The sequence below is a fragment of the Planococcus citri genome, chromosome 5 (assembly GCF_950023065.1).
Source record: "Planococcus citri chromosome 5, ihPlaCitr1.1, whole genome shotgun sequence".
Lineage (NCBI taxonomy): Eukaryota > Metazoa > Arthropoda > Insecta > Hemiptera > Pseudococcidae > Planococcus > Planococcus citri.
The window spans coordinates 35,720,784-35,741,439 of record NC_088681.1 but is presented as its reverse complement, the minus strand read 5'-3'; the positions used below and the strand labels follow the sequence as shown (position 1 = coordinate 35,741,439).

General features: G+C 33.8%; 1 protein-coding gene across 4 annotated transcripts in view; it reads right to left on the bottom strand.

Annotated features, from left to right (window-relative positions):
- Positions 1-20,656, bottom strand: part of LOC135849053 (discoidin domain-containing receptor 2-like) — a 285,224-nt gene that overhangs the window by 171,775 nt on the left and 92,793 nt on the right. For 3 of the 4 annotated variants that reach the window (XM_065369194.1, XM_065369195.1, XM_065369196.1), the window contains exon 1: positions 18,472-18,758. The exons of the other annotated variant lie outside the window; for it this stretch is intronic. In XM_065369194.1, coding sequence (XP_065225266.1) covers positions 18,472-18,485 — 14 coding nt within the window. In that variant the 5' untranslated portion in view covers positions 18,486-18,758. Of the gene's footprint in view, positions 1-18,471; positions 18,759-20,656 lie in introns of those variants that run through there. 4 annotated transcript variants of the gene reach the window in all.

Below are 20,656 nucleotides of genomic sequence, written 5' to 3'. Positions count from 1 at the left end.
TCAAATTAAAGATCTGATGTCAAGGAATAATTTTTGTTTTATATTTTTTTTTTGTACAACCCATAGATTAGGAGATACACGAATTTCAAATGTTGGGGGGGTGGACCCTCGGAAAAGGGGGAGGGGGAAAAATAGGCATACAAGCTAAATTTATTCGCTTTAGTGTGTAGAACAAGACTCAATCATAAAATTGCTTTTAGCATGAATCGCGAGCGGGAGCTTTTTTTTGTCAAATTGAGACCTGACTAATGAGTTTCTGGAATAATTTTCATTATTTTTTACTACAAATGCACCAAAAAAACATGAATTTCTGAAAATTTCAAATTTTTAAATTTATAAAAATTCACCAAAATTTGTGACAGTAATTTTAAGTTTGGTAAGTATGAGGGTTTCAGATCTTGCGTTTTCCAAAAAACGCAGTCCCGTTCAATGACCTGTTCTTCTGGTGAACCAAATTTCAGCTCAATCAGAGTTTACAGGTTATAAAAATTTTCCTGAATTTTCATTTCATTTTCTTCAAAATATTCTACATAATTATTTGAAATTTTTCAAATTTCTCGTTATTAAAGTTTTTAACGCAAATATTTTCAAGTTTTTTTAAGTGTCTAATTTTAAAAATGCATAAATACATATATATATTACAACTTTTTAACCAACGATAGGTAGGCACTACCCTAAAAAAATCGAAAAACATGCTCACGATTTATCACGCATGCTATTCATTATTCAGTCTTCATTCACAAGTAAAATAATTATAATGAAATTTAGGTAGGAGGTACTATGATCTTCGAAAAAATCATGAAAATTTAATTCTTACAATAAATTGCGCATCCGCTAAAAGTTTTGCGTTCCGTATCGGAGCACCCTGTAGAAAACGTTTTCTTTCTTAAGAGGCACACTTTACTTTATATGTTTCGATTTCAAATCACTAATACGTTCGGGGATTTCCTGAAACGAGTGGTATTCTTCGAACGGTTTAAAATATTTACTCTTCCAAGGTCGAAAGCTCTTGGTTGGTGTCTCGTGAGACGTCACAAAAACTATGCTAAATCGCCGTACGCCACGCTAAAACTCCATCTCATAATTAATTCTAAATTTTGACACGTTTTGGAGCAACGTGGCAGCATTTTACTCGAAAAGATTCATCTGTCAAGTATTGTCTGTGTATTAAAATTTCATTACAGCTTGTTTCAAAAATCACTTACGTATAAACAGGCGCCTACTGTACGCATATGAGCTTCTAATACCTGGTCTTTAGTTGATAAATGATTCTCTCAAGTAGGTAAACTTTCAAAGCTGAACCTTTTACCGAGTATAGGTCAAAGGATAAAATACTACATTTTAAATCATCAAACTCCGTACTTTTACCAAACGTTTCCTGTTCTCTTTCCCCTCTCACTAAGTACAGCTTTTCTTCGCCGTGTAAAACTTCACACGTTTTACGTGTAGGTTGGTATACGAGGTATATATACTCGTATTCGTGTTCACTGATTATGAAATTCAATCATCTTGTCTGACGTCACAAGTTTTCCTTTATGTAATTATTTTCATTACAGTATCTTTTAACGCGACTCTCGAAATTAATGAATTTACGTATTTTTTTTTTACCTGTCTATTTCACCTCAAATTTAATTATTTGCTTCATCGGTTCATTGAATTCGTGTACTGTATTTTACAGACACAATTATAAAACTATTTATTTGATGGGATCACGTATGTTTGTGTAGGTTTTAAATGCAGGACTGTTGGCGTAGGTATATATACAAAAGCACACGTACCTGAAACAGAAAAATATAAGCTTTCATTAAAATTCATTCATTCGTTAAATTATACGATTATACATTTCAATTAAAGCATTTAACCATCCCTAACCAGTATCTACGTAGGTATACCTCGCTTGGTCATCGCGCTTCTTCAAAAGCATATCTATTTTGAATATTTTTTGATCTGTGTTGGTAGGTAAATTATCGTTCAATTGTTTCAAATGCGATGAAATTTCCAATTGTTAGGATTTAATTAAATTTCGATTTTTATTCTCGTCTTATTCGAGTCTATCAGTTTTACGAAGAGTGGACGTTTGATTGGGACTTTGTTCTTTCAAATGAACCTTTTTTTTTCCAAGTCTAATAAAGTGAAAAAATAAAAAGAAAGGAAAAACATCGCTAAGCTGGTTAAATTGAGTGTATGTATAAGCTTAAGTCGCCATTCAAACCGGCTTAAAAGATACTTCCAGAAATGTATTACAGGATTAACACCTAAAAACAGTTTTTACTCGCTTTCTTTTTCTCATGTACCTAAAATGAAGCTGATATCTTATTTTGTGGGGTAATCGAACGAGGATAAAATCAGCAATGATGAAACAAAAACATACCACATACTTATAGGTACCTTTATTTCTTCCATTTATTCTTTTCCTGGCCTTCTACGATTCTTACAGAATGAAAAATTCCTCTAGAGAAAAGATAGGTAGTTAGGTACGTATAAAATAGTTGTAAAAATTGTGTGCCAAGAAATGTTACGCACTAATGAGCTAGCTATTGAGGGTATAGGAAAAGCTGACCTCTCTCCCTGAATTTTTTACTTGGCTCTTTTGTAAAAAAAAAATCCAACACGAAAAATTGATAAATATCTAAGTAAGTAGGTATATTACACTCTATTTTTTCAAATTCCATACATGTAGGTACCTACGAAGTAATTGTAGGTACCAGTACTATTCGTGGAATCCTCATAAACAGACGAGAGATAACGAAGAAATAATATCAAAGTAATAACCGAATATTATCCAGTATGGTTGAACTCCACGAACTATACAAAATATAATAAAAGGAATCTGTAGAGATGCATTACCCTTGAAAAGATCACCTTCATTATTAGCGGTTCTCGAGCTACAAAACTAAATTGAAGAACTCGCACGAGTATAGATAGGTAGGTAGTATAGGTACATCGTTCTTGGCCAAGATAAGAAACCATTCGAATTTCTCATATATGTGTTTTGAAATCGATTATTACGTATACCGACCCTACCTACAATTTTGTTAGGTACTCGAAGGAGAGTTTCTTTCGAACGAAAATCTTTTCGAAATAGACACGCAGATGAGCAGGTGCGCGAAAATATGGACACTTTGGTGAAATGAAAACGCCTCCACGTGTAACATTAGCTCGCAAGTCGGACCTAAGGATTAATTATTTAGACATGAAAACGTAATAACTTTCCTGATATAGCAATACGGAATTCAGCGCGTATTGCATTATTAACATCGTTGGGGATAAACAAGTGCGATCTATGGTCCCAAAAGTACACCCGGGATAGTGCTAAAACCCGACATAAATTGAACCAAGGCCGAAGCAGCGAAGCTACAAATTTCCAGCAATAAAATTCTCCTAGATGCGTTTGAATACATGGACACTTTACCAGCGTAATAGTGTTTCAGTCAGTGGCCGGATAAAAACATAACATTTGGTCAAAATCACCTCTTTTATACGAAACATTTTTCAATTGGAAGACTCCGTGAGTTTTTATTCATTGATTAGGTAAATAGTTCAAATCTTACCGAGCGTACAGTAAGAAAATGTACCTAACAATATTATTAAATCGCTTTAATTTTAATTTTTGTTTTTACGTTTCGAGGCAAGACAGGCATGAGAAGCATTCAAATCAGGTTTTCTAATACAACATCAGAACAAAAGGTTTATTTTGAATTTTTTTTTGCTGCGAGTTGAAAATTTTTGAAAAAATTGAATTTTGTGGGCTGAAGAAACTGGTAAGTAGGTAAGTAGATGTAGGTATACCCACCTAAATATGAACCCGGACACAAATACAATATGTAATATATACTGGTAAGCTTTATGTTAAAACTGCAAAGAAAACATTAGGAAATGAAGAATAAACATGACAAAATAACTAAAAATATGCTCAAATTTTTTTTAGAACTAGATGCATGAATTTTGAAAGATTTTTTCAAATGTATTATATGACAATGAAATAAATAAATCAGTTGACATTATCCCACAAAAAAAATGAAATATATTATATCTACATTAAAAAATTATAAACCTTATACACTTAACAATAAGATAACCCTCGACTTAATACACTCCGAGCTCAACGAAACCAAGCTAGATCGAAAGATATGAGTATATCCTGAAACCCCTGTTATCAAAATTGTGAGAGCTAAAGCTGCTATCTATTAATTTTGATTGAGTAATTTTTTAAAAATTTAAAAAATTCAAAAAATTGCTGAACAACGCAAATTTTAAATTTGCATAATTTCTTTCCTTTTTTTTCTTTTTAAAATCTCCCTCCCCCCCACAAAAAAAAGCGGGAAAAGTTACTTTATTTCAACCTACTCTTTAGCCATTCTTGAAGCTCTCAGTTTTCATTTTTAGCTAGGAATTTTGAATTACTCTTGACAAGCTAGAAATAAAGTTTAGAACCCACAAGTACGAGTATAATATCAACTTGAAGGAAATTATTGGATCTAATCAGGTACAAACTGGTCCAATCTGATCAAAAAATTGATCAGATTAGATTGGATCTAATCAGAGTAAATTGGATCTGTGGAATGCCAGCATCTGATAAAGCCATAATCCAGTATGATCAATCAGGTCCAGTTAGCTCCAATCAGGTTTCCTCTATTGGATCAGACCAGTTTGATCAGATCTAATCTGAACAAAACACTGATCTGATTAAACGACGTCGATGATGAGATCCGATCAGGTTTAATTGGGAACAAATAATGATCAGTCTGATCATATCTAAATGCGATAAAAAAACCGAGATCTGATGAGATGTTATTGGACGTAGGTATCCAGACCGGATCCGCAGTCTGCTCTAATCTGATCAAATAAATCTGATCAGTTCTATTGAAATTTAGTCAGATCCAATCAGGTCTCCCCAGTTGGATCTCATGAGATCAGACCTAATCCGATCAAAACCTCGCTCTGATTTCTGATCAGTTCCATAAAATAACTGTAAAATAAAATTGGAATCAAAAACGCTGTTTTCAATAAAATTGATAAGAAATAACAAAACTCAGAACAATTCTGCGAAAATTGCTCAGGAATGCCACCAAAACAGTAAGAAAAAAATAAAACTTCGTAAAACATTACAAAATTTTAAAAAAAATCATAGAAGAGCATTCAAATCACAATTGATTGTTGAAAATTTTGGAAAATTGATTACACTACACTCATTTAATAAATTCCTACATCAGATAAAATTTTGCAAAAATTGCTCTAATTTAATGAAAATTGTATCTGGGATCATTGAAATATGTTTTTTAAAAAAATTATTTTTTGCAAAATGGAGCAAAAGTTAATCCCAAAAACTGAAAAAAAATTGTCGAGTAAAATCAGTTACAAAGTCTAGAAAATGTCTGTAAATTGTTGAAATACGAGTATGCCGTGATTCAGAGAAGAAAAGTTACAAAACCACTTTATGAGTCACGGTTCTCCATTTCACTGACGTTATTTTCAAAAAGCTACGAGGCTACAACCAATGAACAATGTTTTGGTCATTATTTCCAATTTCAAAAAATTGAGAAAAATAGCTCAAAACACAGTAGGTACTTTTTTTCTTGAGTAAGTACATAATAATGGCCAAAAAATTGGCACCACTGTATTTCCCCAGTTTCAGGAATGATAATATATCTTTCAATTTCTCCAAATAATAATGCAGAAAACTTATTTACGATGAAAACATTTTCAAAATTTTCAAAAAACGAATTTATCCAAACATAAACGATTTACAAAATTTAATTTTCAACTGCTCAGTTATAGGTAGAGAACTAAAAGTACTACATATGGAATTTTGACAAAAATAGCATAAATTGACACAGAATATCGTACTTTTATTTGGGAATCAATCATTTTTCACAAAACAAGTTCGGTGGGGGCTAGAACAAAAAAACAACGATTTTTTCAAAAATGGTTCCTCTTCAAGGCCCTATAGGCCTATATCTCCGCCCCAAAGGCAGCTCCGGAGTTATTAAACTGAAATTGTGATCTGTCACGAGAAAACCAGGTTAGTGTCCAAAACGTAAATTTTACAGGACAGGCATTTGAAGTTTTGAATCTATGGGTTCGGCGATCCATGATTCGTAAGTCCGTGAAACTTGGACCACTTTTGGCCACAAGGGGTGCCAACATGACCTGACATTTTTTTCAAAATCAGAGTTGCAAAAGGCCGATAATTGAAATTTCCCCAAATCAATTTTTTCAAAAATTTTGTTCAAGGTGAACAGAGTTGATTTTTCCAGCTTAAGCCTCATTCAAATTTTAATAAAATGACACTAATCCTCCAAATGTGGGCCGATTGCCCCAAAAATATACATATTGACTCCCCAGAACATACTTTTCGAGAAAATCACAAAAAAAAATTGAAACTTTTTTTGTAGTTGCTCTATTTTTTTAACCTTGAATTTAGGGTCAAAAGAATCGTTCGCGAACGTTTTAACCACCACAGGCGGATTCTGCACACTGAGTAGGTACTACCAATATCCATAAAAAAACCAAATCGATTTTTTGGACACTAACCTGGTTTTCTCGTGACAGATCACAATTAAGGTTTCTGCTAAATTTGGTAAAAATCCAAAGATTTTTCTTGGGAGGGGGAGAAGCCATCAACTCTATAATTCAGATGACCAAAATTACGTTTTTTTCAGGAAGATGTACATCTACAGTGTTCGAATTTTTTCAACTTTCTGTGGGCGATTTCAGTTTTCGTTGTTTTTTTTTAATAGCGCGATACATTGTTTCAAAGAGCCCTAAGTATATTTTTTTTGAATCGCAACCCCCGCAACTTAGGCACCTACGTATTTTGAACAAAAAAAAGATTTTTTTCAACTTTGACGGACTCTTTACCAGGAAACATCGATTTCTTATGGAGATCAAAGAAGTTATTTTTTTTTGAAAATATAATTGTTTTGAAGAATGTTGATGCAGATCAAAATAGGTTATATGTATACTTATTGTTCAGTTCCAGCTCTTCGGGAAAAGAAAAAATAATAATTTACGAATATTTTAAATGATAAGTCCGTCTGCATACAGAGATACAGATCCACCAATCAAATAGCATGTATAGGTAGGTATCTATACCTATTTATTTTAGAATTATCGTTTTGCGAGGGTTTAATTTCAATTTTACAAAATGGTTCGGATGTAAGTACATATAAGTGTAGGAGTAGACCTACGTTCCAGTCTACGTATAATATCGAAACAAAATCCCATAAATGTTCAATTTTAAAGTTCTACACGATGATGAAAATTTATTCGAAGGCCTTTTTTTTATGTACACGTATAATGTGCTTAAACTACCCACTCGGCGATATCCATCTAAAAAGTTAGTTATATGAAAAATTTAGCTTTTATCATATTGAAGTAGCTAGAGAGTACACGCTGCAAGATGTGGAATTAAACTTGTTACCTAAGATATACTGCCCCATCGTGTAATATAGGTAGTGGGTACACCTATTATCATCTGCAGAGTAGAGAAAATAAAACAAGCGAAGAATTTAAACGAAGGAAACTCTCTTCGAAGCATTTGTGTTAATTATTCAGTAGCAACTTAATTGCAACGCTAATTAACGGCAAACGCAGTGACGGCTTAATTTCTTTAATGGAACGGAACCGCAAACCGGGCAATAGGTGGTAGTTACTTTATATCGGGAACACGACTACACCGAGCTAATGCATTTTCGAAAAGATAAAAGAAAATAGTATTTACTGGCTTTTCAAGATGTTGCCTCGCAAAGCTCAGTAGGTAGTTTTTTTTTCCTCAAACGAACCGATGCGCGATCCCTCCGAGGTAGATATTTTTTTTTCTCTGGGATGAAACCACACAATAATAAAAGACTACTTGTTTCGTTAACTCGGCGACTTTTTCGTAATGATGACGTTAATTCGAAGCATATTTTATAAAATTGTGTCAAGGCGCGTGTTCAGCTAGCGACCTTTTTATTTTCGCCAAGTTTAGCCTCTTGGTGGTTTTCGTTGTCATTGTGCCATTGAAATTATGTCTATGCGAAACTTACTCAGCCATTAATTCGGACGAAAAACTTTTAGCTAGCGATAAAAGCGCGTGCGGGAAGCACGTTATATGAATAAAAAAAAAGAAAAGTTGCAAATGCTAGAATTAAGTGATTTAGAGCAGATTACAAAGGTGGAGTGAAGGTGTTTTTTTTTGTGCAGTGCTCAAAGGTAACTGAGATGCGAAGTTGTATTGATTAAAGGTGCGAAATGTTGCGAGTTGGTGATGAAATATTTTTGACGAAGGATCACCATTTTTTATGAATTGTGAGACAGATTATAGATTGGAATGAGAAGATGGGATGATGAGAGTAAAAAAGCTTGTGAGCTAAATAATGAAATAGATGGGCGTCTGATTTTGAAAAAAGTATGATTTTTGGGAATAGGGAGAGATTTGTAATGAAGACTGCTCATTTTGCTCCAATGAAGTGAGATTTACCAGTATTCTTTATGAATTTTAGGTAATTCCAGAACTATGAAAAAAAATCTTCTCCTCCAAGTTACTCATATACCTGCTTCTCCCAGTTCATTATATTCTATTTATTATTGGCTCTTGAGACAAATATTTTAAACTATTTTCCTTCGATACCACGACCATTGATTCTTAGGCTGTTTGCTTCATCCATTACCCACTTAATTTGGAGGGAAAAAACCTCTCAACTCCGAATGTATCTTCGCATACGTACTATAATCATCGTGGTCCGAAAAACTTTTAATCAAACATCGTTGCAAACTTCATCAAAAGTTTTTTCAACACATCAAACCGAACTTCTAATCCATCTCGTGGTATGGCTTCCCATACACACATCCTCTCTCTAACAAAACCACAAAGAAAGTATCCTATTTAACAAATCCTACAAAAATCTTGACGTTTTTTCTTCTTCGACGTTCCTTGTCCTGACTGGCAATAAGAGAACCCATCGACTCGTAACGTAATCGCAGAATTTCCATTGGTTGGAAATTTCATACGCATAATTTGTCTTGCAAAGGCACAAAAAAACTTACTACGATTAAATTATACGTTATAGAATTTATTTTAGACTAGTTGACGCGTAAATTTCTACACAGAAGTTACAACACAGGCACAGAGACGAATTCAAACAAAACAAAATTCATTTGCAAACTGAAAATTGTAATCATAAGGTGTCAGCGTAATTCTTTGACGTGCCGCTCGTAAAATGCAAATTACTTTTTAACCTTTACGGCCACAAGTTGCGGTGTAATTATTCGAGTTTATTTTCAATTGAACTTGGAAATTTTCGCCAAAGTAGGTGAACAGATGTCCTCGACGATCTGTTCGTTCCTTCGTTCGTTATAAACTTAATACTCTTCAGTACCTCCACCTACGTCGCTGGTGTCGTTGAAATACCAACAGAAGAACGTACGTGTCGAATAAGTTGCCTATCTCAAAGCCAGTTTTAAGCTTATGTACGAAATGCGTTGCATAATGCAAGGGGTTTAGATGGGCAACTTATTCAACACTACTGTTGGAACATTTCCTTAACTGTATTTTACCCCGGATTGGCTATTAAATGAACACACTATATGATGCTTTAAAATATTAATGGGGTTTTCTCGAGCTTCCTTTCATTTCAGGTTAATCTTCGATACAAGAATATGAAATTCTTCCTTTGCCACTTCCTCCATTTTTTGCTCGATTTGATAATTTTCAAGGTAACATTTCACGCAGTCTGGGAAACGTCCGTGACATATTTTATCGAAAACCCACAAATTTGAAAAATTCACTTCGCTGTTCTAATTCTCAGAGATCAAGAAGCATCCACGCCAGTGGCACGTGAATATTTTACCTCTCAAGTCTTGTAGTAAGCCTATAAATAGGCACGCATTTTTCCTCATATCAGATCTCTAGACACTCTTCCCACGTTTCTCTTCTCATCTCATTCTATATGTGCTGAAAATATATTACAACGCTCATTGTAGGTAGACGACGCTTCACGTGTCTTGATTTTTTACAAAGATTTTCGTAGCTTTTATCTGACTCCTGTTTCTTACAATTTTCTCAAACTTCACCTATAAAATTCGTACATCGCTTTGATGTATATCTCATACAAAAGAACACATTTATAACAACAGAGAGAGACGTCTTAAAGCTTCCATCGCAGGTATCGCGCGTTATCGATTCATAGAGGAAAAAAAAAAGAAGAGTAAGTAAAATTCACGCTTAATTTTCCACCGACTACTACTACGATGAGAACTATGCAATTAACAATTTTATTTCTTCCGCTGAAAACTTTTTATACTCGAGCCAAAATATAAATTTAGAAAATGTTACAGGTACGTTTTAATTAGTTGACAAGTTAAAAAAAGAACAGAAAGAGAGAGAAAAAGAAAGCAGAAAAAATTAGCGCCAGAGCACACACATAAAAAATACGAAGTAATTAGTTAATTACTAAACTACGAAAGAAACTTTTCAAAAAGTTTTCTCCGAGATTGATTTGCGCAAGAAAGAGAAGAAAAAAAGATGAAAAGAACGCCACTATACCTTTTCCCCTCTGTTTCTAAAATAATTATACATTTCTCGCGAAGTTGGGCCTTTTTTTTTTTAATTGTGAAATAATCTAACGGAAAATTTCAACTTCGCGAAAATATTTGGACAGTTTATCGTCAAATTATGATTAATCTGCAATAATTAAAAATTTTCATTTTTCATCGAAGCAGTCAGAACTTTGGAAATATATTTTTTACGTGGGCAGACGAATTTGGTAAAGTGGATTTACCTTTTCACGGTTTCGGTGCTAATGAAAATGACTCGAGTATTTACATTTTGACAATATTAGACATTAATTTTTTCGCAAAAAATGAATTAATATTTACCTACTTATTTTTTTGTTCTTCGACGCCTCCAAACATGATTGAACATAATAGGTGACCATGAATTGGGTTTTTCTATAATAATTATTGACGTTCATTTTTTTTTTTTTTTAAATCAACTTACAATTTTAGAAAATTTAAAACCTTTCAAGACCCTTAATTTTCCCTTCGAGTGGCTGAGAATTTTTGGGAGCTGCCCTCTGAGTCTCCATGCTCACGTGACCAAGAAATGATTGAAAGTTAAGTTAGTGAACGGAAGATTGAAGTTTCAAGTCTTTATGAACAAAATGAAAAAAATTAAAACGAATTTAGGTACCTAGATATACTTACTTACCTAACCATTTAGTGAATTTTAAAGGCTAAGATCAACAAAATTAAACTAATTTCAAATTCATTTGTAAGATAGGAACTGTTTCATTTTAAATGTAAAATTTTCAACATTTCAAAGACAACATGTGTGTGAGTTATTGTTCCAACATCTGGTGCGACAAAGTCGCCCAAGTTGTGAAAAATTTCAAAAATTTTCGATAAGTAAATATCTAACCTGACCAGATCTATGATCAACTGTATGTACTTGTCACAATGAATAATAATATTGTTATTTTATTGAAATAATTTATGGTTTTTGAAAACAATTAACTTTGAATTGTGTAGGTAAAGGTACGTATAAAACATTCATAAAAATTAGGAATGGCGATATAAAGCTGCGAAAATGCGAAATTTTATGCCCAATAAATTGATTAATAGCTGTATAAAATGTGGTGAAAATTGTACCGAATGAAACACCAGCATGAATCAGTAGAGATGAGTGAAATCCATATTTTATCAAAAAAAAACACAAAATGAAAATCGAAAAACGTTTGGACTTCGCACAATCAAGATGAACACCTACCTGGGTAATTCTCAAAAAAAGTTTAAATTTCAGTACTAAAATTTTTCGAAAATGAAAACCTTTTTTTGAATTTTTTTCAAAAGGGACTAGATTCTAGGCATACCCAGGACCCCAAAAATGACTTCAGGCCCAAGTCATCTTCAATAGGGGCGGGGGGAGGGGCTTTAAAAAAATTGGTGTCACATGTTGAAAAAAAAGGCTGTTCACTACTTTTGGGTAGGTATAGGTATAACTGGAGCTGTTATTAGTAGCTTTAGCTCACAAAAAGTTCATCAAGTAGGTACCAGGTTCATTTTATTGGGAGTATTCAAACATGATAAGGTAGGTACTTTCCTTCGCCGTGGACAAAAAAATCGTGATAGCCACGACGAAATACCAAACTGTACTATCCACGACGTAAGAAAAAAAGAACTAAAATTTGTTTTACCGGTAATAGAATCAATAATTTTTCAATTTTCAAAGTTGTGGTCATCAAGTACTTACAAGGGAACGGTCAGAAGTGTAACCCGCCGATCGGGATGAAACTGCGCCTGTGTGTTGGTGAGTATGCAACTACCAACGCGCTGTATACCTTTTGTCTGAAACACGTTTCCTTCTGCTAGCGGATTTGAAACAAATTATTTTTCAGACTGTTCTTTGGCGGGTCACTTGATTTTTTCCACGGCGCTGTCGTGGGAAAATTCTTACTGACCCCCGACTGATGAAGTGGAATTTTTCTATGGCACTGTCGTATTAAAATTCTTCCTAATGCGCAATCGTTGATTGAAAATTGTCCATCCAGGCTAGTTTTTTTCATTTTAAATAAAATTGGTTCAAGAATTGAGATACAAAATTTTTTTTGAAGCTCATAAGTGAATTATTTAATTAACAATCAACGCAAAATTCAGTTCAGGCATTTAAAATTTGTTTTCAGAAAGTTGGAGCGCAAAATGATGAAATATTAGGAAAAAGCGATCGACGTTGATTGAAAACTAGTTTACTTAGGGATTATATTGAAAAAAAGAAAACTCGTCTGCATATAAAAATTTTACCCACCGAGCAGGGGGTTAGTAAGAATTTTCCCACGACAGCGCCGTGGAAAAAATCAAGTGACCCGCCAAAGAACAGTCTGAAAAATAATTTGTTTCAAATCCGCTAGCAGAAGGAAACGTGTTTCAGACAAAAGGTATACAGCGCGTTGGTAGTTGCATACCCACCAACACACAGGCGCAGTTTCATCCCAACCGGCGTGTTACACTTCTGACCGTTCCCTTGTTACTATTTGAATATTTTCTTTTTTTTTTCAAAAAAAAAAAATGTCTCTTTTAAACGTGAGAATGATAAGCCACGGCGATGGATCCGAAAAATGGTAATCAGTACAATTTTCACAGATTATATGCTCTCCGTATGAAAATTTACCTAACGCTTGTTAAATAACAGGTATAGTAAGTACACTTAAACACCTAATCAACCCACATAATACATAAGCATAAAATAAATAAGAAGTTCATTTTTGAATAGAAAATGAGATGAACTACTTTTTTGATTAGAAAATTAAAACATTCATTAGTTTGTGAAGAGTAAGTTTATTACATACGTACATGGTTACCTAATTATATTTTTTATGTACTTATAACTAATGTTATTTATTTTTATCTATTATACCTATCATGACCTAATTGATCATTGCTCATTACGGAATATGGAATGGCGAATCTGTCTGTGCTGGAATTTTACATAGAATAAACCCATAGAAGTTGGTTCTTGTGGTCCAAACAGACCGTGATAACATTTTTAGATCATTAGATAACCCCTAACCCCTCCAAAAGGGATGAAATTGACATTTTTATTCTGCAGATCCAGATATATTCGATGTGTCTTACAAGGGTTATTCATGGACATTTTTTGAAACAAGGTACGGTGCCCTATTAACGCCATGCTAACGAAAAATTAAAATTACTCAGCCACAATTGAACTTATTCCAAATCTGATTGGTTTTGGGGATAAAGGATATATGAAGGTATATTTGAGTACCTACATACCTACTTAAATGTTACAATTTTTATAATTTTTTCACTTGGAGCTATACTTAAAAGTGTAAAGTGAGGTCACCATTTTGGCGTTATTTGGAATTGGAGCTGGATGCCTAATAACGCAAACAATTCACCAAAGTTTTGCGATAAAACCAATTTTGAGTGTAATTTTTGAAATCTACGATAAAAAATTGATACCCCACCACCAAAATTATCCGCAAAAGTAAATTTTGACCCACATCAAAATGCATTTTCAAAATGCTTTAAATAGGTACATAAAAGTGAAAAAAAAACGTTGGCATTGTTAAGACACCCCTATGTTCAGCTTTGAAGAAAAGTTTTAACATGAAAAAATGCGTAAAATGGATTGTCTGTGAGCTTACTTAATGTGTAGAAAGAGGTTAAAATATTCATTAGTGAGCTGATGAACTTGCCAAAACTACCTAGGACACCTAGGTACAAATTTTTTTCTTAAATGTTCGCTCCACACTATAGCGATAAAAAACTTCAAATGCAAATTTTTTGGGTTTCTACTTTTCATTTATATATAGTACCTGAGTAACTATGTGTTATAGCCCGGTAGGACTTTTAGTTCTCAAGATTTCCGCAGTTGGCGTTATTAGACACCTGACGTATTTAGGGCACAAGCACAGTACATACCTCGGCCAACTACGTATCAGGACACCTCTGGGCAATTCATTGGCTCCATCTATCCAAGTATGATCTTTTGCAGCATTTCCAGGATTATGTATTCCTATTCTCCATAGGTAAATGGTAAATGCTTTCTTGTAGTCCACAAAGCACAACACTGTAAGAACATTGTACTCGCAAGCTTTCTCAATGAGCATTCTGATGTTTAGGATTTACTCTCTGCCCTCTGGTGCCAGTGGTGCCTCATCCTGCTAAGGCCGGGTTGGATGCTTCAAAATGGGAAATTATGTATCACCCTCAGCCCCACGCGCAGCCCAGATCTCGCGCCTTTCAATTTCCATCTCTTTGGACCTCTGAAGCAACACCTCCATGGAAAAAAAGTTTCAAAACGATGGAAGTTTGCAAGCTGAGGTCAAAACTTCTTCATGTGAAAAGGATGTACGCTTCTTTGAGAAGGGTATTCATCATCATTGAGTTGTATAACCGCTCGAGGTGGTATTGCGTACAAATCAATGCGTACCCTTATGCCAAATTGGGTATTTGTGCTAACATCCTTTATGTTGGTGTCACCTCTATCGCGTTGATGACGTATCTCGTGGAAATTTATTTTCGAGCTTCCACTAGTAGTTTCCCACTTGCTTACTAGTGACATTTCCACAAGCACCTTGGAGCTAGCTGGGTAGTTTAGAGACCCTGAGCTCCTCAATGTTGACCTCTATAGACGCTCGAACCAGTTTCAGCTTTTTGATTTTGCTAACAGATAGCGTGCATGATCTGTTAGCTCGGCTGATAACTGGTAGTCCCCAGAACTTGGTGTGTAATGTTGATAATTGCATGCAAGATTTTTTAATTTCACACACAAGCTTGCCTCTGTAGCTGGGTTTGAACCAGGTACCTAGTGAACGGAGGTCCGCGGCTCTACCTACTACGCCACCCAGAAACTGAGAAGGGTATTATAAAACTCAAAAAAAGGTGGAAAAATGTATTGAAATCGAGGATTATCATAAATTACGTTGAGAAATAGGTAATTATTCTAGTTTAAGTAATCTAACCAAATTTCCAATAAATCATTTTTTTGAATTTCTAGAATTTTTTGTATGTTACATTACTTCTGGGACATCCCTCGTATCAAACTTGACCAGATCTACATATGTGACGTGCTCTATGAGAATCGACCTTAGGGAAAAAAATGTTTTGAGAAACATGCATTTAAAGTTTTGAAGTGTGTTTTCGCCTTATTTTTGGGTAGGTATGCAACAAAAACGTCTCCAGTAGTTTCATCTACGTCCCCTTTAGCTCTGTGACCGTTCGTGTAAACCAGTCATAACCGCATGTTCCTATGCTGCCACGCTAGCCGCGTGGCACAGCTGATGGACTATCACGCGGGAGGTACTGAGTTCAAATCCCACCTAAGCCAACCATTTTTTAAAAATTTTTTTCAGTTGTTTTTTTTTATTTTAATATTTTTTCAAGCAGATTTTTCACTGAAAATGAAATTTATTCTACTTTTTCTTCTTTTAAAAAATTAATGAATTAACAAGTTTTTATGAAGTGAAATACACGAATGGGGCTTGATAAGTGTTTGTATGCAAATTAGGTTATTTTTTACTGCCAAAATCATCAAAAATAAAAAAAATGAATTTTGAGTTGATTTTGGCCCTACCCCTCAACTTTGGGATCGATTTCCGAGGAAAGTAAAAGAGATAGGAAGTTGCGGTTTGCGCCATTGGAAAGAGCGTCTTTTTTTATATAAGAATCGCTCATTAACTTGAAACCCCTTTTTTTGACCTAAGGTCGATTCTCGTAGAGCACGTCACATATTATGATGAATGTTGCATTGAAATATTTGTCAATTTATTCCAGTTCTGATTTAACTATCGCTATAATTTCTGGTTTTTTAAATCGATCAACCAAGCGTTGTTATAAACACCCATAGCACTTGAAAATCACGATACAAAGCTGTAAAAACTCGATAATTATTATGTCCAATACTTTTGGTACTTAATTAATAACTCCATAAAATGTGATGAAAATTTCATTGAACAAACCACCAACGTGAGTCTGTTGAGATAGGCGACCTACCTATTCATTTATTATAAAATTGAAATTAAAAAAACATTTGAGTTGATATCAAATAAAAGTGTTTTTTGTTGTTAGAGGAAAACTTGTTTTGGTGGGGAGTATGCGGTAAAAAATTTCTGTAGAATTTTTTTCTCATTGATGAAGATCATCTGAAGCCACAAAAAAGAAAATTGAAGCGGGATGTATTCAAGTTTCGTATTAAAATTCACTTAAAAACTACACAATAAATAAATCAACCACGATGCAAAAAAGCAATCCTCAGCCGTTAATTTTCAAATAAGTTATTTAACACGAGTACCTACAAAATACAACCAAATCAAAAAACGTTTCGAATTTCGTTAAACGCTACATTTTCGCAGCCTATTCAACGCACTCCATACAAATAAATGTCGCACATAAATCGACAACGAATTTCCAGTATTTAGGAGTATATTATCAGCACATTTACAGATATGTCAACCGTTTGGTAACACCATTTTAAAATGATTCCATCCCTATAACACACACTACATAGTACATATTAACTGAATTCACTGGTGCAACGTTTTGTCCTATACCATACACGCGTCGAATCTTGTCGCGTTTTCCAAATGGTTCGTAAATTTAAACTTTTATCGTGCCATAGATCTGATTTGATTTCTCGACATTTTCGCTAACTCTGCGTGTGCACACTATACAGTTCTTTACTTGCGTAAAGGAAACTCACACGTTAGGATTTTATCAGGCCACCATCTCGATACGTCCTCCATACACCAAACCCTATACACTTACAGAACGAGTAGGTATACACAAAGAAAATCTCCTTATGCCTTTTATTTGCCTTAAACTTTCTCTAAAACATACCACCTTTTTCGATCGAAAAGCTATTTAGTAGAAAATTACCCGTCGATACAATAGCTAGCCAAAAAACTAAAAAAGGTAGACGACCTCCTCGAAAGAAAAGAAATCTTCTCGAGATTTTGATAGCGAAAAAAAATACACCCTCGGTGTAGCAATTAGACGTAGCGAAAAAAATCTTTAAAAAATTACGTTTTATTTTTTAATGAAAATTTTAAAAAATCTTTTGAAGTTTTCTAACTCGTGACCGTGATTATTTTCAACTTTTAATAATTATTTCATACCGATTGGTATAGAATTAAAAAGACGACGATAAAAAGTTTAGGTACCTATTTTAAGAGTTATTAAGTTCTGCATTAGGTAAATTTTCACTCCACGTGTTTGTCTAGCGAGTAGCGACCTTCATCGGCACATGTTTGAAATTCGACTTGAAAAACACACACATCGATCGTGGAAATTTAATTTACAAGTTTTAATATTTCGCAATTGAATAGACTTTAAAAAAACATCGCAGTCGTGTGTAGTAATTGGAGCACCTCACTAACGATATATTTATTCTTTCATTTGAGAAAAATTCTACCTTTGAGTAAACTTTAAGGATTTAAAAACGATTAAGAAAAAAAAAATGATAATCGTATTCCGGTAGGCACTTTGTATAAAATTGTAACACGACTTAACGTTCAGATAATAAACATAAGAATCACGATAGCATGTTTTTTCATACCAGACGAGCGTGCTAGAACACCTGGTTTGTCATATTGACGAACTATACGAGAAAATCAGTTTTTTTGGTAAACATTTGCGAATGTTTTTTTCTTGAAAAAATTCGGATAAGCGAACTAGGTAGCTATATCAACTAACTTCAATGTTTATATTATGTATTTTCAAATATTTCAAAAACAGCTCTTATTTATAAGGGATGAGAAATGTTACTACCTACCTACAATTATTATAACTCAAACGAACGAGAATAAATTATGCATACTTTTAGGAGAGATAAGAGCAAAAATTTCCTTTTTTTGATCATTTTTTTTCTTTTTTTTTTTTAAGAACACAAAAAAATTCAACATACTTACCTATTTACTTATTTCTAGCACTTATCAAAAAAATGACTAAAAACTTGAGAAAATATTCAATTACCTGTGAAAATCCATTTTGATGACGAAACTGGCAAAAATTTCAGTTCATACCCTAAAAGAAGGAGTTTTCAACTGCACAACAGCACGAACCAACGTCATAATAAAATTGAAACACGATTTAAAAAATAATTACAACTATAATAAACGATAAGATTACAAAAAAAAATCCGAAAATCAAAATCACCGAAATAAAATACGCGCGCGAAACAATTACGTAAATGTGTCGTCGAGAGAACGCTACAAATACACGTCAACCGTCAGCTACAAGTGGAAATGAAACTAAAAGGCGAAAAAGCCCTTTGCGTTAAGGATACTGATTTCTCGTATCGCCACAAACCCTTCGTGATATAACGCCGCGCCAGTGTGCTCCCCACTGCTGCCTGTCCTTGTATTGTGTACCTGTACATAAGATGCACATATGGTTGAGGTGAGGGTACTTTGTATAGATGACCAATTGAATTTTATTTATTTAATTTTTTGTGTCTCTGATCATTCTTTTTGGTTAAGTATCTTATATTTACAGAATCTCTATAATCTTCTTGATACATGCTCAAAAAACTAAGAATTTCCTTCTTTATTCTTTTTTGAAATTATCATTAAACAAAATTATAACTTTATTTAAGTAATCATTTTCAATTTATCCTTAGTTATAAAAACAATAATGATTTTTTTAAATTCATAATTAAATTAAAATTGAAAAAAAGAAAAGAAAAATGAACTTGAAAAGCTTTTGATTTTATAGAATTAGGTATCTGTTAAATAACAACTTCAGCATCCAAAGTCTCAAATGTTATCACTTGCATTAGCTTATACTTCATTTTTTTAGTGTTCAAAACTCAAGACTGCAGTGTCCTGGGGTTATCCTCAAAAAAAGTTTAAATTTCAGTACTAAAATTTTTCAAAAATGAAAATCTTTTTTTGAATTTTTTTAAAAAGGGGCTTGATTCTAGGCATACTCAGGACCCCTAAAATGACTTCAGGCCCAAGTCATCTTCAATAGGGGCGGGGGTGGGGGCTTCAAAAAAATCCGTGTCATATGTTGAAAAGAAATGCTGTTCACTACTTTTACCATGTACATTTTAATGGGAGAATTCAGGCATGATAAGGTAGGTACTTTCCTTCGCCATGGACAAAAATTCACGATAGCCACAACGAAATACCAAACTGTACTATCCACGACTTAAGAAAAAAAGAACTAAAATTAGATATGTTTTACTGGCAATAGAAACAATAATTTTTCAATTTTCAAAGTTGTGGTCATCAAATACTTACCATTTGAATATTTTCTTTTTTTTTTTCAAGAAAAAAAAATGACTCTTTTAAACGTGAGAATGATAAGCCACGGCGATGGATCTGAAAAATGGTAATCTGTACAATTTTCACAGATTACCATTCGGAGAACAGGTGACTATATTTGCTCCATGGTTGTGAAATGGGCACAGCACTGCTATTACTAAAGCAATATAGTGTAGCCATTTCACTGCAAAAAAAGTCGAATAGGAGAGCCAGGAAAAAATAAACAAAAATTGGCCACGGCAATGGAGCAAAAATTGGTTACATCTTTTTATGGCCTCGGTTTCAGGGTATAAGTATCATTCTAAAAATTTGTATTCGTTCTAATGTACTCTGGATATCACACAATAATATGTATCCTTTTTTTCTCTGAAAAAGTGACAGTGTAATTAATTTTTGAAGATGAAGTTGAAAAATTGAAAGTGGTTACAAGCCACGACGATGGAATTTTCCGGGTTTGGGGGGACTTGACCCATAGTGGAGGGGGGTTGGGGGACGTGAAACTATATGCACGTGATGCCCGAGTTGGTATCTACGCAATGCCACCGAAAAAATTTTCAATTGTAAACAGTATTCGAGTAAACCACCTGTTAACTATTCGATTTTTAAACTTTTTTTTTGAGAATTACCCCCTGTGTCTTTTAGTGCTATAGCTGTACCTACTTAATCATTTGAGTAGATATTTAAACTCTGCTACCTACCTTTAGTCTTCCTCATTTTTTTTTTTTTTGCTTTTGCCAGAAAGTAACACTTTTTTGTGTCCTTTTTTTCAATCAAGTTCTTGCTCTTGAATTTAAATTTATTATCAAGTGTTTTGGAAATGTCGCTGCTTTTTGATTTTAGAAAGCACTAATCAACAATTTTTTTCTGCGAAGGAAAAGAAAGCTGGGCAC